The 22,253-nt window shown below is 46.5% G+C and overlaps 1 protein-coding gene and 1 long non-coding RNA gene across 2 annotated transcripts in view; one reads left to right on the top strand and one right to left on the bottom strand.

Annotated features, from left to right (window-relative positions):
- Igf1r (insulin-like growth factor 1 receptor) overlaps positions 1-22,253 on the top strand; it is a 281,571-nt gene that overhangs the window by 49,609 nt on the left and 209,709 nt on the right. The window contains exon 2 of the mRNA XM_005381615.2: positions 417-962. Coding sequence (XP_005381672.1) covers positions 417-962 — 546 coding nt within the window. The remainder of the gene's footprint in view (positions 1-416; positions 963-22,253) is intronic.
- On the bottom strand, positions 11,546-20,818 carry LOC106148146. Its single transcript, XR_001233321.1, has 2 exons — positions 19,933-20,818; positions 11,546-15,123 (listed from the first exon to the last, which is right to left on the bottom strand). It is a non-coding gene; the product is annotated as an uncharacterized LOC106148146 (long non-coding RNA).

The raw sequence follows: 22,253 nt of genomic DNA, 5'->3' as shown, positions 1-22,253 counted from the left end.
TCTTCAGGCACTGGGAACTGGCGCTCTGCAGAAGGGGTAGGGTATGTGAAGTCTGGCAGCTGTGGAGCGGGGCTGGTATGGGTTATAATCTTGACTTCTGCGTGTGGCCCCAGGTGTCCTTGGGCCCCACACTGCAGTTTGTGTGGTTAAGGCCGATGGCACCTCCCACAGTTGGTGAGCGTGTTGAACAACATCTGGCCCAGTGTAGACCTTCAGGAGTGCCAGCTGGCTGGGCAGCAACCCATAGAGTCAGCTGCCCACACCTCAAGTTGGTCTGCAACAAAAACTTGAGTCTTCTTCCTTAATAAAAGCAGGTTTCCTGCAAACTGACCATATTATGCATTAAAAAATAGTTTGAAGAATGGTTTCCTTTTAACTGAGACATGTCCCACCTTTGGCCTTTTTTTTCCCTCCAGTCTGTGGGCCGGGCATCGACATCCGCAATGACTATCAGCAGCTGAAACGCCTGGAGAACTGCACAGTGATCGAGGGATACCTCCACATCCTGCTCATCTCCAAGGCCGAGGACTACCGCAGCTACCGTTTCCCCAAGCTCACAGTCATCACTGAATACTTGCTGCTGTTCCGAGTGGCCGGCCTCGAGAGCCTCGGAGACCTCTTCCCAAACCTCACAGTCATCCGTGGCTGGAAACTCTTCTATAACTACGCCCTGGTCATCTTTGAGATGACCAATCTCAAGGATATTGGGCTTTACAACCTGAGAAACATTACTCGGGGGGCTATCAGGATTGAGAAAAACGCTGACCTGTGTTACCTCTCCACGGTGGACTGGTCTCTGATCCTGGATGCAGTGTCCAATAACTACATCGTGGGGAACAAGTCCCCAAAGGAGTGTGGGGACCTGTGTCCAGGGACCATGGAGGAGAAGCCGTTGTGCGAGAAGACCACCATCAACAATGAGTACAACTACCGCTGCTGGACCACAAATCGCTGCCAGAAAAGTAAGGAAGCTACTGACCACGGCTTTCTCTGTTCCCTTTCTTCTCCTCTTCCTCTTTACTCTTCTCCTTCTGAATGTTTTCTGTGGTGGGGAAGGGTCCTGTTGCATTTAGGATGCAGTACTCCCGCTGTGCAGAAGTGGTTCCTAATGGCGATGTGTGTGTGGGGGCGTGGGGGGGGCACCTTGGTTGGCTTCTTTTGCATCTGGGAGCTCTTGGGATGCAGGACTGTGGCATGGTTGGAGGCCATTGTGGCTGCTGTCAAGAGTGGTCAAAGCACATGCTGGATATACAGTGGTACCTCCATTCATGAACTTAATTTGCTCCACAGTTCTAGGGAAAATGGCCATGTTCATGTTCATACAGAAAAAGATGGCCATGGCTGTGTTCATCACCTCATGCAGAACTCACAAACAAAACCAAAGTTTTGCCAAACCAGATTGTTTGCAAACAAAAGGGTTCATGAACCCATGTACCACTGTAATCTGTACTTCTGGGTTAGAAACTTGTTGACCTTCAGCTTTGAATTCCTGATGAGAAAGGTGACCTGGTAGCCTTAGCAGCTAGGAGCTGCTTATGTGTCAGCTCTTCTACCCGTTGCCTGAAGGAATGTTTTTTGGTAGGGCAGGACTTTCTTAGTAGGAATATACTTGGAATATGGTTAAATAAAGGGATAGCAAAGAGCTTTTCACATTTTGTAGCACATCTTAGTTCTTAGTGATAATGCCATCCTACCTAGGTGTCCTGGTTTCTAATGGGCTAGCTCACCTGGTGGGAGGCAGAGTGGGGAACCTGTGAATGGGTTTCTAGGAATCCGTGGTTTGGCTGTACTTAGAGGTGGCTGTGCAGCAGGGTGCATTTTAGGCTTCCGTGTGCCTTCTCTTAGACCTGCTTCCTGAGCAGTTGTAAAAATATAAAATGTTCTGAAGTCAGCTGGTGAAAGAACGTTGAAAATTACTCTGTGGAGGTCTTAGAGTTAAGTAGTAATACTTGGAAACTGTATTTATCTGCATCATGCTTATTTTCCTATGAGAGTAGCTGAACTTCTGTCCTCCTAATGTGATCAGTACCTTGAGTGGTTTTTTTTTTTTTTTTTCAATTTTTAAAATGTGGCCCTGGGCAAACATTTGCCCTGTTGCATTCAGCAGTATTTAAAGGTATTGACCAAGATGAGACCCCTCACTGGTTTAAAGTTAAGTGTTAGCTGTAAATGATAGGCCCAGTTAAGACCCAGGGAGCCTATGTGTACTAACGTGTCATGAAGAGCCAAGGAACCCCAAATTGGTAGGCTTGTCTAAACTGCAGAGTATGCAGAGTAAACAAATGAAAGGTCAGAGCCCCCGGGAGACACATGTACAGTTCCCCTCCAGCCGAGGTTGAGCAGGAAAGGATGTCCTCTGTCTGACCAGCCACACACCTTTACTGTCTGTGCGGGTGGATCAGTGTGTGTATGTGAACCTTTGATTAGTTAGGGCTGGGATCCCATTGGCTGCAACCAGTTCCTTGAAAAGCTGAAAATGATGTTTGGCTGCTTTAACGATCAATTGGCTAGAGACAGAGGAAGGTACTTTTGGGGTTGATTGCAACTGTGCCTGATTATTATTTTAACCACTGGTTTGAGAAGACATCAAAATACAGTTTTGTTTGTTTGTTGGTACTGGGAATTGAACTCAGGACCTTGCAGTTGCCAGGCAGGTGCTGTACTGCTGAGCTATATCCCCAGCCCCAAAATACGTTTTTAAAGTAGCCTTAACATTGTAAAATTCTGCCTGAAAAGTAAAAAAATATCATCTAGACAACCACCATGGGATAGTGGACAGGAGATCAGATGTGAAGATGAGAGTACTGGGTGAGTTTGGACAACCTGCTTCTCTGGGCCATAGTTGGGCATGTTCCTGAGCAGTTACTGTTATTCCTTCATGGTGATCAAATATATGCATAGTTGGGCAGGGTGATATACCTGTCATCCCAGTGGCTCAGAAGGACTGGTTCAAAGCCAGTGTGGGCAGTTTAGTAGAACCCTGTCTGAAAATAGAAGAGTGCTGGGGGTATAGCTCTGTGGTAGAACATGGTCCTTGGTCCGATCCTCGATATCACAGAACGCAAAAGGTACATGTACATGCATGGCAGTGTTTTTGGAAACGCATAAGCTTTGTACAAAAGGGAGGCAGTAGGTAGTACTTAAAGAGTCACTGGGCAGGGGAGCGCCTGCTGAATGACTTGGCAGATGCTAACTTTGGTCTCACTGTGGGTTTTCAGCTGTTTCTGACTAGCTGCTTGCTGAGGAACCTTGGAGCAGGGTGGAAGCCTATATTCTGGATTCAAGTCTAAGGGCAGTGATTAGACATGAACATGTGGTTCAGATTTCCTGGGCCTCAGTTTTTTCATCTGCAAGAGAAGATAGATCCTGCTTTCTCCCGTAGAGCTGTTGGAAGATGAAAAGGAGAAAGCAGAAAAGTACCATGAGAAAGTTGGAATTGGGCCCTGATGTTGGCAGATCTGTTGGCTCAGATGCTGGTTTCTCCAGCGTCATGCCTCAGCCTTTTCTTTGGCCAGCTGTCCCAGTCCTGCTGATGTTTTTCTGTGATTTCACAATGGAGCACTTATTTAAAGTTAATAAATGCATTCAGAGAAATGGTCTTCCCTACACTTAGTCCTGAAAATTCAGGTGTGGGCACAGTGTCTAAGAAGTTTTCAAGTTGAGTTGGAATTCTTTCTGTTTAGATTCCCTTTCAACCTTTATTGTCTGGCATCTGAACTGAGCACTCATACTGTGACCTGTCTGAATTGAGACTTACCCTAGGTATAAGTACCCACTGGATTTCCAAGACATGGTAGGGGTAAATCCCCATTAAAAAATCTCATTGAAATTTTTATACATTGATTACATGTTGAAACAGTATATGTTGGATATGTTAGATTAAGAAAAGTGTGTTGTTAAAATCAGCTCACTTTTAACTTTTGAATGTGACTACTAGAACATTTGCAATTTCAGATGGTTTGCATTCCATTTTTACTGGGGAGCACTGCTTTAGAGCCTTCCTTTAAGGTTAGAGCTTTTTCTCTTAGTATCTCTCAGCCCTGCAAACCGTGGAAGTACTGCTGGATCCTGTACCACTCCAGCCAGGGATTTGGTACCTATTCATGGAGCCAGGGAAGAGCGTTGAGTCCAGACAGAATGTCCACCTTGAGTTTGTCTCATACATTAAAATGGTTCTTGGAAAAGAGTAAGCACCTAAGAGTCTCATTTGTTATTCTTCTGTTGGCTGGTGCAGGGATGGAGAGGAAACCTAGAGCGAAACATCAAGTTAAGGGCATGTATGAATTTGTTGATGGAGTAGAGGAACACTCAGAGGTATTGGCATACAGTTTTGACTTGACACCTTTTTAATTCCTCTTAGGTCAGACTATGCAGTCACTGGGAATGTAGTAGAGAAATGATCACTGTATCGGGTTTCTGCATACTTCTGTATTTCTCTGTTTTCTTAAGATATAAAGGAATATTTTATGCAGGCCTGAGTTCTTCCTAAAAAAGTGAGAGACCCTTAAAGAGTAGTCTGTGGTCTTTTTCCTTCAGTAAGGCTGTAACTGTTTGTCTCTTGTTTCTCTTTTGTTCCAGCAGGCTCCTCTTCTGGTTTTCTTCCCATACCTGTAACTCATCTGCTTTACTGACCCCTTTCTTCATTCTAGTCTTTAATACTTGGTGGTTCTCTTAGTTACTTTCCATTGCTGGGACAAAGTACCTGACATTCACAAGTCCGAGGAGGCAAAATTTATTTCAGCTCACAGTTTGTAGAGGTTTCATTCCATAGTTGGCAGGCTCCAAGGCAGGGTGTCAGGGCAGCACAGCAGAGGAGAAACAGTCCATGGCAGGGCAGGCAAGAGGCAGCAACACCGAAGCAAGCCTCCCTTTCCCTTTTATCCTATCCAGGCGTAAGCCTTTTGGGTGGTGCCACTCACACCCAGGGTGGGCCTTTCCATTATCCAAAACTATGCTGAAGCAGTCAGTGGAATAATTTAGTACCATGCACACTCAATCCCAGTATCCCACATCCTAGATCCAGCCAGCTCTGAAAAGCCGCACATAGAAGCACATGAGACTTTGAGGGGACAGCTAGATATAAGCTGTAATAGTGGTCTCATAGTCCATTTGGGACCACATTCACTTTAACAAAATATCATAAACTGGGTAGCTGATAAACAGTAGATTTGTTTCTCATAGCTTTAGAGGCTTGAAGAACAAGGTGCTGGCAGATTCCATGTCTGCTAACAGCCTGCTTTCTAGTTTATAGCTCCTTTTTGCTGTGTCCTCACATAGGGGAAAGGGCAAGGCAGCACTCTTGGGCCGCCTTTGTGAGTGCTAATCCTATCTATGAAAGCTCTGCCCTCACAGCCTAATCATTTCTCAGAAGCCCCACCTCCTAGCACTGTCCCACTGGATGTTAGATTTTAACAGGAACTTCGGGGGAATATAAGCACTCAGACCGAAGCATGGGCAGAGTTCCATTTTTGTTGTTCTTATCTCATCCACTGCCCTCCTTTCTCCATTGAGCTTCCAAATACCACCTCCAGCCCAGACCACTTTTGCAGTTCTAGACTGAATGAACATCTGTCCCTATGGGCACAACCACAAGCAGTTGCGTATCTGGTGGTCTTCCTCATCTCCTCTCTCTGGCCTGCTGTTTTTCTCAGCTGGGTGGCACCCTTGTCCCCCTAGTTCTCATATCAGAAACATGGGTGTTCTCTGGATACTTTGCAACTGGACACAAAGTCCTCACCATCCCAGATAGTGCTGCAGTCTGCCTTCCTCCACCACTGTCCCCAGGCTGTGCAGTGACATAGCCTACCTCCAGCCTCCCTGCTCTGTGCCCACAGCTCCACTTGGCACCAGTGGATATCCCAGCACACTGCGGATGGATATGCTTCCCACCTGCACTCCTGTGAGAGGTCCTGTAGGATGAGTACTTGTATACCAAGCTCTCCTTTGTGGTTGACCACCTCCTTCCTGATACCGTACCAAACTCCGCATGCCACTCTCTCCCTCCTGCCCGCAGGGTCTCTGGTCCCCATTAGTTCTCTTCTGTGCTGACCAGCCACCTCCTCTAACCTGGCCAAGCTTCAGCCTTGTCTTTTCTACGAGAAGACTGTAGGGCTTTGCGATGTCCTTGGGCCTGACGCCTAGCACCGGGAGAGGGACACTCTTGAATTGCTAAGTAAATTCTGGGTCTCTCCTCCAATGCATGGTTGTCACCCAGCAGCAAGCATGGCAGCTGGTTTGTAAAGGGTTTGTTGACAGGAAGATCCACTTTTCCATCTGAGCAGAGGGCAGTGTGCAGTGGCTGTCCTCAGTGAGCCCAAGGATGCTAGGATTATGAAATGCTTTTCTGACATTTCCTGTGTCCTTGTTTCCCAGGCGCACTGCCACCCAAACCATCTTTAGCTCTTAGCTGGTATAGAGGATCCACCATGGATGGGAGCTCTTTTCTCTCCTGCCATTGTGAGAATAATTCAAGGCCAAAGATGGAAATATATGAAAATCATCTGAAAGATTGAAGCCTGTTCCTTACTTTGTACGGCAGCTTTACTGAAGGCCAACCACACGCAGGGAGGTGCAGAGGTGAACCCTCCAGAGTGCCTGTGGTTTTCTTACTTCCCAGTGAATTTGGTTAAGTGGTGCCTTGTTGTTTGCTTAACATGGGGGCTCTCTGGTGTTCAATTTCAGGTATAGCCACCTCCTCCAAAGACAAAACAAAGCAAAAAGTCAGAAAAACACTAGAACCTTAGACCTTGCTACTAAGCCTCATCTCGAAGTACTGTTTAGTCCACCGGGGTGAAAGCTTATGGTTTACTCACGTTATCCTGATGGAATGTGTGAAGAAGGCCTGGTCTTTGCCGGAAATCCATAAAGAACACCTGGCTGTGTTGGAAGCTGGTTTTGCTGGTGGAGTAGCCTTATGACGATTGAGAGAACATAGACTGGGAGCAGTGGTGCTGGCGTTTGTTGAATTTCCTTTCTGCCTCTGAAATGAGAAACCAGGTAAGTAGTAGATTGGAGCCTTCCAGTGAGAAGCCAGTAAATGGCTCCCTTTATTGACAAAAGGAAAATATTTTACTGCTATGCCACTAATGGGATCAGGGACTTAAAAAGATGGCAGGCGTGTAAAAAAGACAGTTCTACATTTTTTCCTGTTACAGGTTCTCTTGAGTTCTAGTTTATCAAATAAGTCTGGTGAGGGTGGCAGTGGCTTGTGAAGTAGAACTGTTCCCTTCCCTAGCTGTCTTGTAGTTCAGTGGTGGTGAACCTGTGACATGCATGCCGCAGCGGGCAGGGAACACAGAGAGAGCCCTGTTTGTGGGCACATGAGCCAAATTGTCCTAGCAGGCCAGGTCACCCCAGTGTCACCCCAGCAGCTGAGCATTGAGGTTTAATTGCAGTGTTGGAGCCTTGTGATAAATAAGTAGATTTTGTGTTGCAGTTGGGGTACTTGTTCTCTAAAAGGTTCGCCCCCCCTCTTACAGGTTGATACACCTGGCCTTCCAGGTCAAGGTGGAAGACTTGCTTAAGCATTTGTAAATCACCTGCTGAACTGGGGTGGAGAACACAGTTTCTCTACCATGAGAGTCCACTCGTAACATGCAGTATTTCACCTTAGCATTTGTTTAAACATCTGCTGCCTGTGCAGAGTAGAGTGTATGTCTGTCCCACGCTGTTCGTTCTGCCTCCAGGCTCCAGCAGGCTCAGCTCCTCCAGACTGCTGAGGTGGATTATGATGTGGACCTGGATTTTCAGGTGGGGCCTTGCAAGAGGCCAGCGGCCCTGAGTGAGAAAGCTGGCCCCTGAGCAAATGCGCTCCTCCTTTGTGTTTTCTTGGGAGCTTGTGTTCATTCCCCAGAACAGCCCTGCTCTTCTCAGCTGTTCCAGTGTGGGGTGATCTCCCCCGAGGACCTTACTGCTGTGCTTTGTAGAAGCAGACACAGAGATCACCTTCTGTTCTCCCCGCTGTCAGCGCTGTTACCAAGACAGTGGAGTAGTTTGCGTCCATGCCTCTTTGGAACTGGCCTACCCATCTCTTACAGTGTGTTCCTGAAAGGCTTTGCTCTGGGCTAATTGTCATCTGATTGAAGTGTTACTCTCTAGGGTCTGCTTCAGAAGTTAGTTTTTAATAGGGATCTCATCTTAGGCACTAAAAAGCTTTCAGAATGACTCTTACAGTGATTTTTGCGATGTGAGGTATCTGGAAAGTGCCCACAGTTTCTGAGATTTACCAGTTAAGCCTACTTGTAGGACAGTTCTTGTTTCTACCTGCTTCTAAGAAGCCTCTTTCTTTGTGGCATTAACATTTCTCTCTTGTTCTTCTCGTGTGTATGCCCATGTGACATTCTCAACTGGAGTGGGGGGTAATGTGGAGCATGTGGGCTTGTGGCTAATCTTGACCTGGACTGTGTTGCTCAACTCCACTGTATAGAGTGTGCAGAAGTGAAGTTTTTTACTAGTGGTGGAGCTGGAAGCCATCTTTTGGTTACGTACCTTCTTGTAGCATATGAGGTGAATTGGGCTTAGGCTGTAAAAGTTGGCATCTCTGAAAATTGACCTGTGCTGAAATATTTCATCTTTACTTGAGGTAGCCAGGCTGGTCTCACCTTCCATCCGTGAAACAGGGATTTATTAGGCTAGTACTAGAAAACACCTACCAGGGTGCCTAGCATACAGCAAGTTCTTAGTACATGGGAGTACTGGCTGATACTGTTTTAAAAAATTAAAGTAAAAACTACATTCTGACACTATCTAAACTTCTGAACATTAAGCTGAACTAACTATATGTTTACTGCCATATCTTAAATTGTCCTAAATTGCAAAAAATTCAATTATTATAAATAGCAGGGCATGGCCATAGGAGTGGTTCTTGCTAATTTAATTCAAATTGTTCAGATTCTTGTGTCTGTCCAGATAAGCCATATCCTTAAAGAACATTCAACAGTGTATATATGTCTGTATCAGGATGTCCAAGGGGCCTCCAAAGTTATGTGTAAACTCTGTTTATTTGGTTATTAAAGTCTGTAAGTTTATTCTGTGTGCAAACTCAAAATTTGAGAGAACTTAAGGAATATCAACAGATTCTTGTTTGATACTGGCCATACATATTATCTTTTAAAAGTGTGTGGGGTGTTTTGAGAGTCTTAAAGTGATCGTTAAAGTGGGTAAAGATAACAAGAAGGAGCATTTTTGTTTGTGACAACAGCATACCTCGCTAAGTGAAGGTAGGCAACCATCTCCTGCAGGCTGGAGCCTGTGCCTGTTTATTCTGTCCTTTGGGTAGAGTTGCACATGTATCCCTTGATTTGTGTGTTCGTGTATATTTGTATGTTTGTGTGTGCATGTGTACCATTTTTTTCTCCCACCCAGCCTCCTCTCCTGTTTTGTTTCATATTCCTCCTCTCACCCCCCCTTGCAGGGAACAAACACTGTCTCTCTCTGTCTTCCCTTAGATCTTCCTTCCGTTCCAGGGGATCAGGTGGGTGGGAAAATGCTGTGCAGGAATGCCAGGCCCTCTTCCGGAAGCTGGGCTTCTGTTTCACTTCATTATTGAACATAAGTTGCTTTCTTGTTTTCTTTCCCTTGGTCACAAACAAGCATCCAGTCCTGTTTTCTTTCTTTCTGCGATTTTTCATGGAATCCATGTGGGATGGGAACAGAGGCTGTGTGTTTAGGGACTCTCGGTGGCTTGATCCTCATATCCTTGGTGACAGAAGCTGTGCAGACTGAACGAATATGTAGGTGCCTCTAATTTGTTACTGCAAATCCTAAGGAAGGTGTTGGATAGAGTAGGTGAGCTTGTGCAGGAGCCCCCTGCACTTTCTGAGGGGAATATGTTCCGAGACCCCTGGTAGAGGCTCGATACTACGATAGTACCAAACCCTACATATGTTATAATTTTCCTATACATGCACACCAGTGAGAAAGCTTAACTTATAAGTGGGTCAGAGATGAGCAACAGTAACAAAATTGAACACTATAAAAATACACTGATAAAATTGCTGATCTAACTTTTGTAGTTTAGGGACATTATTAAGTAAAATAATTGTTACTTGAACATAAGCACTACATACCGTGACAGTCGGTCAGGTAACCAAGGTGACTATTGAGTGATTCATAGGCAGGTAGCATATATAGCATAGAGGCCCCAGACAGAGGGACGATTTGCCCCCAGGTAGGACAGAGACAGATGGCTCACGATTTCATAACAATACTCAGAACAAGTGTAACCTAAAACTTGGGAATCATTTCTGGAATTTTTCACGTATTATTTTTGGACATCAGCGGACTGTGGGTGACTGAAACTGCAGGGAAGGGGGATTATTGTGGTTCCTGGAGCCTGTGAAAGCTGTGGAGCTTGGACATCCTGTGTGAGCAAGCTCTGGCCAAGAGCAGCCAATAGCACTGAGACTGGCCAGTCTGGGTGCTAGGCTACCTGTGCCCACAGGGCCCTTGGTGAGGAGGGTCAGCTTGGCAGCCAGTCTATGGGCCCAGCCTGCTGTTCTGGATTTCCTGCTGGTGCAGTGTGCTTGGGTGTTTTTTAGCAGCTGCTGAGACCAGGTATTTGGGCTTAGTAGTAAAGAGGAGAGGAAAATAACAAACAGACTAGGAGGCAGAGAGCTTACAATACAAAAATAGAAAGATGAAGTTTGATATTATTAGAAATACTTCCTAGACAGCCCAGGTTGAATTAGGGGGAAATTTTTTCCCCTCAAAAGGTATTATTAGTTGTAATACAGAGACAGAGACTAATAGATCCGTAGGTCCAAAAAAGATTAGCTGTGTTCTTGAGATGTAACTTAGTATGATATTTGTCTGAGTTCTTGACTTTTCAATGGCCTCCTTATGCTTTGCTAAGTAGATGATATTATTAGGTTCTTAGGCTGTTCCTCGGATAGGGTGTTGGGGTACAGTTTTGTTCTGTTACTCAGTGGATTTGAATGATTGGATTGTTTTGTAATATATCCATATTCCTTTCAGTAGCTTTGGAATAGCTGTGTCAGAGAAGCTTTAGAAAGGGTTTTAAAGAAAAGTTGCAGAAAGTGTACCAAGTGCTTGCTGTCCCTCCCAAGGGAGGACCGAGAAGCGTAAGTATTTACGCTTAAGTGTAAGTAGTATTTCTGGTTCCACCTCCTTGGCACTTCATGTGCTGTCCTGGTTGTGTGATGCAGGTGGCGTGTGTCACTTTCTGAGACCGCTGTATTTCCTGCCTCTTCTCCTAACCCTTACTTCTTGCCTGGCCCCCCACTTTTTTGTGGCCACTGTGGGGATAGAGTCTGGAAGGATCTTGATGTCATATATGATTATGAATGGAATTCTGAGAATGTACAATTTTCTCAAAGGAGTGCTTCTTTAACTCAACAAACATTTTTTGTTTGTGATGAAAGCAAAACGAAACGACCTCCTTAGAGGATGTTGCCAGAGATAGGCACTTAGGTGGTGGTTTGAACTTCTGGGCATAAGTAACGCAGTTTGTATTGATAAACTCTGGATGAAATGGCCAGAGCTGACCTAACAGGCTGACATAATAAGAGGAATTTGTTCGGCAGGATTAATTTGCTTTGGGGTTTATTGATGACTGTACAGCAGTGACGGTGTTCAGCGGCTGCTGCTCATTGTGAGGGAGTGTGAAGGGCCCAGACCTCAGTCATAGACTCCTGACTTCGTGCTTAGTGTTAGAGACTGAGGGAACTTCAGACGCCCAGCTTGATTTGGTTGCACTGGGAGGCTTATTTTGCTTCTTTGGATAACTACAACTTGATCTTGTTGGGCTCTGTTATCCTAATTCTTGGAAAGCCTCAGAGCATAGATAAAGGGCTGCAGGAGATGAGAAGGCATCCCGTGGTTATTAGAGAGAAATGGTACTGGGCATGATGTTCAGACCCCGTTTCAGTTAGTAAATAAAAGGGGCATGGTCTGTGAGCGGTTTAGTGTGAGCTGGCTGAGGTTGTGCTCAGTATATGCAGCACATTTTTAAATGTGCGAAGTGTGGACTTTGCTATGCCAGCTCTTCAACCTCCAGTAACTCCCTCTCAAGTTTGGCCAGTATGTTCAAATAAATGCAGACCTGTCATCACTGCCTTTCCATTACCAAGCCAGGCTGGAGAGGCAAGTGGCCTAGATAATCAAATGGCAGGAAGGTAAAGGTGGCAACCTAGCCTAAGGATCAGGGGAAATTGCATGAAAATTGTGGACACATAAGCATCGTTGTTTATTGCAGACGCATAAATCAGAGCTCCTCCACTGTAGCCTGGGTGAGTAGCCTGAAGCTACACTGCCTGCCCTGCTCCTCAGTTTTCTCATCTTTTGAGCTGAGTAAGCCTTGAATCTCCTTCCAGCTCTGAGATTGAGTGTGTAGAGGAGGAGGTTGGTGGAGACCTTGGATGGATCTGTTGGCCTTGGCTTTTGGTAAGTGCTGCTAAGACTGAGGACAGGCGTTGTAGAGTTGGAATAGTAGGAAGCAGTCAGCCTCTTTTGGATGGACCCTACTTTTGAGAACCGACTCCAGGATTGGTTTGAGAGGGGTGGGCTGTGTCCTTAGGGGGTGGCTGCACTTCACAAGTGCCAAAGGGCTTTCTAAGAGGCAATGGGCGTAGAGGTTAAAAGGCTAGTGAAGTGTCCCAGTTAAGGGGCAGAAAAAATCAAAATGATCACAGAAGGAGTTGAGAGCAGGAAATTCAGGTGGGATATGTCAATTAAGCCTTGTATGTTTGAAGTGACTTTTTCTGGTCTGGCTTTTGCTGTTACCGGAGCGAATTATTTATAAATACTCATAAGAAACACTGATGTAACTCAGTTGTGTGGAATGAATTTAAATTCATTGAAATCAGTCTTTTTGACTAATGCCAGCGTTTCCTCATCCAGAATCTGAGCAACTTGGTATATCATCCAGCAAGAGTCTCTTCCTGCCATGCCTGACCGTAGATATCTTCCATGGTGCCGTGAGGTGCTGTGGACTCCACCATACTGTTGGAATGGTCAAAGCAAAATTAAAATGCTTTCTCAGTGGTTTGCGAGTTGGGTGCATTTTGCGCTGTCCTCGGGTCACAGGCATCTGGGTTTGGCACACGTGCATGTATGCCTCAGCCGCAGCAAACTTGAAGGGCTGAGGCCATGCTCTTTGAAGTTTCTCATTAACTGTCATCCATTCAGTCTTCCCACGGGCCTTCCAGACTGTCCCTACTGAGGTGTGGCCTCCAGGTGGCTCCTTGTTGGAACGGAGCCATGGACGGTTGCTCGGTCCACTGCGATCATTTCTGTACCCCATCAGTAGTTTGGGAAGCTTGTTCAGTCTTCACTCATCTCTCTCCCCAGACAGTTTATAAAACACTCAGTTTTTAGGACTGATCCCCTGTTGATGCTTTTTGCTTTTCCAGCTTCCTAGCCAGTAGGAGACCCGGGGAGGAGATTTTCTGTAAAAATCCACTTCCTGTGTAGGCTGGACCATACTTAGTATCTGCGTGGTTTGGTTCTCATGATGACGGGCAGGCTTGGCATGAGAGGGAGGAGGAAGCTAGAGAGAGGAGGGCTAGGACCAGGGAGGCCCGCAGACTAAGGAGGTGCCTCTGTCAGAGCAGTGTGAATGCGAGGGGCGAGCAGCACACCCTGTCTGCATTGTGTACCCCAGACTGTGCTCTTGGACTGTCCCTGATAGGTATGGGAATTTGAAAAAGGGATTTGTAAAATATTTTCAGATGACCAAAGTGGTTCCTGGTCATGACCAGAGTAAATACACCAACCTACTAACAGGGGTGGGGTGGGGTGGAGAGAACACATGTGTACATGCATGCATCCTGCTTTGGGTGAGTTCTTAACCTTCGCTAGGTTGTGAGTTACTCTGGGTCTCGTGCTGCTCTCCACCACTCCTGTTGATATCAGCCCAGTGCCGTTCGTGGAGAAGGAGAGAATGTGTTACGTACACAGCATTCCTGTGGGAGAGGGGAATGGTGAAGATGTTTGAATCATAAGTGATGTCTAAGTTAGGTCTTGATATGTCTTTGCTGGTTTTCACACTTACTCCGGCCAGTCTGTGAAGCCACCTTTGTTTTGGGCATGTTCCATGCTGGGCAGTATGAGAGGATACAAACTTAAGATTTAGTTGAATGATAAGGTAAAAACACAGGACATAAAAAGAAGAGGGTGACAACTTCAAATGGGTGACAAGGCAGAAAAAGTAGAGGCAGCAAGTGCTAAGAGCTCAGAGTAGAGGAGCTGAGTATTCAGAGGATTCCATGGAGCAGATACTTGTCTCAGGTGACATAGAGGCCTTTCATTGAGAAGGCCCACACTTGCTCCATACTGTTTGCCCAGCATTGTAGACAGAGCTCTCAATTTGTGAATGGATTGCACTCCAGAACTCGGCAGGGCATTTGGAACATGGAGTAGATAGCTCATCAAAGCAGAGGCCTGAATGGTGGTTTAGGTCCCACCTAGGTCCATGCCTTTATTCCCCACAGATGGCCTAACCATGCTAGTATAGGTCTGATTCATACATACTTCCTTTCTCTCTATGCAGCTTCATGAGCTCTCGCCCGAAGGTGATAACTTTTCTCTCTGTTGGGGAAGTTAGGAGTGACTTGGAAGCTGGTTGTTTCTACGTTATATCCCTTATAAAAGCTCCCTCTGAGGACTTAGCACTTTCCAAATGTGCGGGAGCGTGTGGACTTCGGAATGGGTACTCTGCACTCCTCACTCCCTGCTTTTCTGGCAGGGAAGATTCCACGTGGAGTCAGGAACATCCGCACGAGGTAGCGCTGGATGGGGGAGGCAGGAAGCATGTGTGGTTCTTGCCCTCCAAGGACTTGACTTAGTCTCTCTGTGGCTGACATTCAGCTTCTTACTCACGTGATGATTTTTGTGAAGTATTGAGTTATGGTCCTTGTCTAGGGGTAGACTCTCCGCTGTACTTCCAGGGCTATTGAGCAGGGTCTTTCAGGGCCATGGGATGACACAAAATCCACAAAGTAAATTTGAAGATGAAAGCATAAAGTTGTTATAACTTTTTCTGATTGAGAATTGTTCTTCAGAGGGAGTTGTCTGCTTGAACAAAGAAATTCCAGACATCTCCCTCCTTCTCTCCTTGTCTCTCTCTCCTCCAGTCAAAGAAAAACTCAGCATATGATCTTTAGCCTGTAGAAATATTAAATCTGTGTTAAGTATGCAGGCATGAATGGGCAAAGGAAGGATTTGTGGCTGAGGAGCTGCTGAAACAAATAAGTAATGGAAATGGGCAGAGAGAGATATTAAACTGATTGCATCTTTCAGCTCCTGGTACTTAAAGCGAAGATAAAGTAGTGGGAAAAGGTTGTCATTTGAGGTAATGAAATGATGAGGGAGTTTTGAAGTTAGCTGGGTTTTTCTGCCCGTTAGTAGAGTGACTTGGATTATAGACTATAGAGTAGGGCAGTTCCATTTAGCATGGATCATGATACTGACTGCTTTCTGAGCAATCTGGGCCAAGGGGGAAGGCAGCATCCCCAGGCCTCGAATTTATTGGATAACAAACAGCTCATTTAGCTCTTGTCAGAGCCTTCATTTAGCATCTCGGGAAGGCTTGCACTATCTACATTATGAGGCCATTTAGGTTTTTTTTTTAAATGCATGTTCTTAACATTATTTGTTTATTAAGTGAGGCAGTAGATTAGGACTCAATGGATTTGATTCTCCTGCTTTGTATGCCCAGAAGCCCAAGGCCTCTCTGAATTTTTATTATGTAATGAGGCATAGTTTAATTAGCGGGTTTGAAACACATTGGAGCAGTTTCGGCCAATCCACAGTTAATTGTATTGGTGATTAATATCTGGAGAGAATAGAAAGAATTAAAAAATTTACCCATCTTTCAGGATTTTGTTCTATCTTTCAACGTGGTAGTAATGAGTAAACATTTGCGCTCACAGACAAAGCCAAATTACAGCAGATAACGATTAACTTTTACTATCTTGTGTCACCCTGTCCAGCAAGAGTAGTCCATTAGGATCATCTGTGAGCTGCAAGCCACAGCCGTGTGCTAACAAGATTGATTCTTTATTTATCTGTCTATATCTGTCTATCTATCTATCCTCTATCTATCTTCGGTGCTGTGGAGGAGTGAACCCAGTCCCTCTCATGCTAGGCAGGTGTACCTTCAGCTCCCAAGATCGACTTCGTAAGAAGACTCAACTTTCAGATGTGAAGGAAACTATATTTGTGGACTCCAGAAATGAGTTCCAGAAGGGAGCAGCTGTCCCTCTGGGTGGTTAATGGAGGACCATCGTGTGTCCCACCTGGCGTCCTGGCACTGACAGCTTTCAGGCAGGGGCTTCTGGTGCGGGGAACATGCTGTCCGAGTCAATGAGTGTAGCGGAAGCTTTGCCGTTCCTCAGTCTGGTCCCCAATTCGGCCCAGGAATCCCTTCCCCAGCAGCCTCAGCGGGTACTCTCCTGTCAGTGCCCGGCTGGGTGTTAAATAAGAGCGATCACAGGACCTTTTGCTGGCTGATGGGCCCCATTTTTGGGTGGAGTGGAGACGTCTGTCATGGACACTCAACCTTGTTTTTCCTTGTGAATAAAGTACCTTGTACAGCAAGGTACTTCTTTAACTCAGAGGAGGTCCTGCTTAGAGAGAACAGCTCTAGAGTGCTTTGCCATTGTCCAACGTGCCCTGGAGTAGAAAGTCAGGGGAGGCTTCCCTTCCGGTCAGTGAAGACATCTTGTGTGTACAGAGAGAAGGAAGACAGCAGGGGGCCCAGACACCTCATCACTCACCCCAGGGCCCTTTAGACCTATGCAGGATCTACCGATTTGGTTATTCAAGGGCAAGCTGCCATGAAAACAAAAGAAAAGTCATCAGCTGGCCTCTCTGTTCCACAAGCGCTCTCTAGGAAGCAACTTAACGTGCTCCGCCTAATCCCCAGAAAAGTCGTAGTGACCTAGGGGAGAAACTGTGACATGGAAAAAGTTCGGAAGGGTTAGCCAAGGCCACACTGAGCTGCGAAGGTGAAGCCCTGTGAGAACCTGGCTTCTCTTCCTTCCGCTTTGCAGTTCTCCTGCATGCGGCTCCCCTGCTGCTGCTCTCAGGGGTCTCGGTTGGAGCAGGAGCGCTGGGTAGTGCCGTGAGTGGCTCTGCGGGCCTGCAGAGGTGAAGCTGTCCCTCCAATGGCAGAACAGAGTGACTTACTCCGTCAGAACCTTTGTCCCCTCTTCTGAGAGCTTTCCGTGCTTCCGTGTTCGTGAATAGGAAAGAAAAAGAGACCACGTCTAAATACCAGGCATTTACAGTGGTGACAGAATGGCTTTTTTCTCCCTAAGTTTTCATTAAAGCTCTTCACAACCTCTTAGAAGACCCCTGTCCATTTGGGGATTTTGCAGCTTAGAACGCTGTTTCCTCCTCGGTGGTCCTAGTCACTTTCTGTGTTGCGGGGATGAGATACGCACAACTTAGAGGAGGAGAGGGTCGGTTTGGCTCAGGTTCTCAGCCTGCAGTTGGCTGCTCCGAGGCAGAGACGCTGTGGGAGGAGCACTGGCCCAGAGGAACGCTGCTCACATCATGAAGGTCAGCAAGCGGAGAGACAGGGAGGAGCCAGGAAGGGAGCTGCACCTTCCAGGCCATGCTCTGAGTGGCCATCCTCTTCTGACCAGACCCCCCTCCCAACAGCAAATCATCTTGGCCCTGTGATTCTGTCACCTTGTAAAAGCCCTGCCTAGGAGCACATGTGGCCTTTGGGGACATTCTCATTCTAAAGCATAACTCCCACAGTGCTACCCCAACTCCTGCAAAGAACTGGACCTCCAGGGTCCCAGCCCCTTTGATCTAACCCACGGACTGTGCATGATAGGCCAGTCCTCTCTTGGACACTTGGGTGTGGACTCTGACGTGCGGAGGCATCATGTGGAAATGGTCCTCTTGCTTGAGTTGTCTGCATGAGTGAATGACCTCAGTCTCCCTCTGGACCTCTGTGGCAATAATTGTCGTAAAAAGAACAGTGGCTGGATGTGGTGGCACATGCCTATAATCACAGTACTCAGGAGGCTGAGGCAGGAAGATTGTGAGTTTGAGGCAAGCCTGAGGCATAATACTATGACCTCATCTCAAAAACAGAAGAAAAGAAACACACTCACAGAAAGGAAAGAAGGAAGGGAGGGAAGGAAGGAAGGGCAAGAAGGAAGGAAGGGGGGGGGAGGGAAGGAGGAAGGGAGGGAGGAAGGAAGGAAATGGACATACTGTTTCTGAACATGACTGGAATTCCTTGAGCAATGACTTGAGCTTGCTCCTTGAGCAGGCGCCCCACCCAGATCCGCAGTGTATAGGGTATGCCACAGTCGGGGATTCTGCCATACCGTTTTTTGTGAACCAGAAAGTGGAGACACGAGACCTGCACAAGGTGTCCTGTGGCTGAGTAGCTAGACCCACCATCCTGGGATCCCACATCCCGCATTTTTCCTGTCATATCCTCATACCACACCCACGCCTCCCGGGGAGCCCCCGATGAACACACACCCACACCTAGTAGCAACTTGGTGTCTTGTCCCACTCTGAGCGGGGCTGGGTACAGTGTTTGGTGAGTTCTTAGAGATGTTTCGCCCTGGTTTTCCATGTCTGGAGATGTTCTGCACTGCTACCTAGTGATTATTCAATGTGGTGGAGGGTTCTGTGCCCTTGGCACGTTCCGCTCCCTACTTCTGTCTCACTCTTCTTTTTCTCTCCTTCCTTCTCCTCTCCTTCCTTCCTTTTTCCTCTTTCTCTCTCTCCTTCCTTCCCTTTCTCTCCCTTTATCTTTCTCCCTCACCCCTCTTCTCTTAATCAGAGAATGTCTGTGATTCTTGTGGAAAGAGAAGGATCAGGCAGGGGATGTAGCTCAGAGGTATTGCACTTGTTAAATTTCAGATGCTTAATGGTGAAGCAACTTGCTTCTGAATTTTAATTTCTTCCTTTGTCTGAGTGTTTACATTCTCTTTTACCCCTACCCCACGTCAAGAGATTTTAGTTTTACAACAATGGATTATTTCAGGTAGGAGGCAAAATTTTGATGTTGATTAGTGATCGGGCACCTTTGTTTGGCTGATTTTTAACTAGAGGGACTGCTTTGTTTTTAAAACTATTCCTTAATGTTATGAAAATGGGTGAACGCTTTAGTTCTGATAAATAGCAGGTTGTGGTAAAGGAAGAAAGGGATGTGGTTTACAGTAAACTTTTTAGTCTTCTATAAAAAATTAATTGTCATAAAGAAAGTAAAATATATGAAGTGTCAGGAAATGATTTATCAAAATTAGATTTTCGATGGCTGACGTTTGCCGTGAATCAGACTCCTAAAAAGTGGTTGAGCCAATGCAGCCTAGTGTTATTTTTTTGTCTTCTATTTATTGTGCAAACCAGGCTTGTGGCTGCCTGTCCAGAGTTACTGGCATTTACGGGATGCCTTTCTTAAGGAGATAAAGGTGTATCCTGAAACTTGGCTTTCTGGTATATGTGCTACTGAGTCGAGCACACTTGACATTCTGATCTCTTGGCAACGTCAGGCCGAAGTGTGGGGCCAGATGCCACTGCAGGGCCCCACGGACAGCTCGTGTTACCTGAGCCCAGGTGGGCATTGCTCCCGCCTACGTGGCTTTCCCCACCTCCCCACACTCCCAGGGACCGGGGCAAGGGCCAGGGCCTGGCCCGAGAGGGCCTTTTTCCCTGCCTGCCTCAGCTCCGGGTGGGTCAAACACTGGCCTGCATTCATTCCTGTGGGCTTAGTCACCACGAGGCAGCGGCTGGAGGATGGGGAAACCGCAGTGCTCTCTGTCACCCCAAAAGAATGCGGGCCAGGCCAGGGCTGCTAGGCCCAGAAAGTTCTGTCCGCACCATGGCTCGCCCATCTCGGCTGACTCCAAGTAAATCTGTCTTACTGTCTTCTCCCATCACAGCAGAGCAGAACACGAGGGAGCCGCTTTACTCACTGAAGGTGAATGTTTTACTCACTTTTAACAGTGCACCTTTCTGGATCTGCAAGCACACAGCTATTCAAGAACTTGTAGTGAGCAGTGATGTTGGAGGAGAAATCCTGCCTGTTGTTGCTGCTGTCCGTCACACATCCCTTTGTCTGTTGGCACACGGCTGTCTCGGCTGGGTGGTTGAGAACTGTCAGGCGGCTGGGGCTCCTGCGTCTCAGCCCCTCACGCATGCTGCAGAGCAGGGATGAGGGCCGCCTTTGCCCTGCTTCCCAGGGAGCAGCCTGGCTGAGTGTCCTGCCCTCCCCATCTCCTGTTCTGGGGTCTGCTCTCTTGCTTGAGTTGCTCTGATGGTACTTGCTCCTAGCAGCAGCCAAGAGCTACTTTGAGAACGTGGAGCCAGGCGGGCTTCTTGGTCTAAGGATGAGCTTTGCGTCTGGTTGGTCACTGAGCCATTTGAATTCAGCCCTGAGAAGATACTGCCCAGGGCTACCTGTGGAAGGTCAGGCCCGCAGCCCTACCTCCTCTTACACGCTTGAGTCCCTTCTAGCCTCTTCTCCAAAGCCAGGTGTTGGACAGCGGTGTTTGCCCTTTAACCGTATCTCTGTTGGAGAAGGCAGCACCTTTGTCCTGTGATGAGAAAGGTCCACCGAGTAGGAGGTACAGCGTGAGACTCAGACAGACCTGGCTTGACCTCTCAGCTCTAACCTCTTGGTCAGGAGAGTTCCCTTGCAGTTCCCTGCCATGTGCACGAGTCCAGCCCCTAGCTCCCTTCTCAGGTGGCTGTGTGGAGTCAAGCATGGGGCTGACGCAGGCCTGCTGTAGGACCATTCCTCAGTGCCCACGTGTGTCATTGCTAAAGGACAAAAGTATTAGAAAGTGAACATAAAAACAGTGTGTCTTGAATTGGCTTTTACCTTACACATTTCCAAAGGGTAGAATTCAAATCCTTTGTTCTTAGAAACTGTCAGAGATGTTACAAAACTAAGTGGAAAAAGCAGTAAAACAGTGTATGTACACTGATCTTCCAGGTCTGATTTACAAAGCGCATATATGCTGGCATCCTCATTAAAAAGTTTTCCAGAAGGAATCCCAGAAAGTAGTGAGCTCTTACTGCTGTGGAAGGCAACTGCACATGCGAGAGACTTGCTGCTCCTCTGACATTCTTTTGGCACTGTGTAGGTTTTGTAATCGTGAGTTTTTATTGTTTTTATTCTTTTCAGATGTCAGCAGGTTTTACCTGGACAATAATGTTGTGGTCCATTTTCTGTTCCCTTTGTTTTACTTCTGTGCATTAAAAAACAAAAACAACAAAAACAAAAACCTTAATATGTTGCTAAGGCTGACTTTTCCACTTACTCCGTCTTCGAGTGAGAACAGGCTCTGTCTGTATGGTCTCAGCTCTCAGCTCCCTGAGACAGAGGCTGGGGCTTCCTTGCTCTTCCCCATGAGAATGGGGCTTTCTCAGGAGTAGAAGTTTGGGCTTCACCTATGTCTTCCATGGGAGCCCAAACAGTAGGACCTGGCAGGCCCAGGGCTAGAATGTCCCTGGGACGGCTTGTGTGTGAGTGTGTGTCTTTCCTTGGTAAATGGCTTCAGAAAATGCTGTGAGCTTTTGGCAGGGGTGGATGAGGTTTTTCCTGTGTAACCCTTGGAAAGCACGGTTCTCACTTGTAGCACCCTGTCTGCAGGTCCATGGTATTGTAATTAAAAATGTATGGCATCGCAAGGGCCCATTTAACAGGGCGTCTGGTCTAGAAGCTCAGTTAAAGGGAGAATGTGTGTCAGTGGTTCTCTTGATTTCTAAAATACAATTATTTGTGGATTCAGCCTACAGGATGCTTGTTGTGAATTTTTTTTGATCAAAGGAAAAAAATGTTTAAAACTCAGGCAGGCTCAAATTCTCCTGCGTGAATGTACCCTGGCTTAATATGTTTTAATGACCTTGAGTACATCAGCTCACTTCACTTGGAAATAAGGTGTCGTACCACATCAGTGGTTTTAATTTTTAATTTTTCATTTTTCCCAGACCCATATTAAAACACAGATTTACATCATGATCCCAAGACAAAATAAGTATAAAACTAAAATAAGTGTTTCCAAAACCCTCCTTACTTAACACAACTTACCATCCAACTAGGGCCACAGTATTTTCTTGTTCTGTTTTGCTGCTGGTGAGAAAAGTTTTAAAACTTATTTTGAGAACTGCCAATGCGTGAAAACTAATGGTTTGAGAAGCACATTGCTGAGGTCTTTCCCAGCTCTTGATTTTCAGTCTGTTGGCTCTGGGTGAGGGTCGAGTCCCTGGTACTGATGCACACAGTGCTGACCTTGAGGTCACTTTCTGTTTTT

The sequence above is a fragment of the Chinchilla lanigera genome, unplaced genomic scaffold (assembly GCF_000276665.1).
Source record: "Chinchilla lanigera isolate Chin_1 unplaced genomic scaffold, ChiLan1.0 scaffold00015, whole genome shotgun sequence".
Classification (NCBI taxonomy): domain Eukaryota; kingdom Metazoa; phylum Chordata; class Mammalia; order Rodentia; family Chinchillidae; genus Chinchilla; species Chinchilla lanigera.
This window is presented reverse-complemented; position numbering and strand designations above follow the sequence as displayed.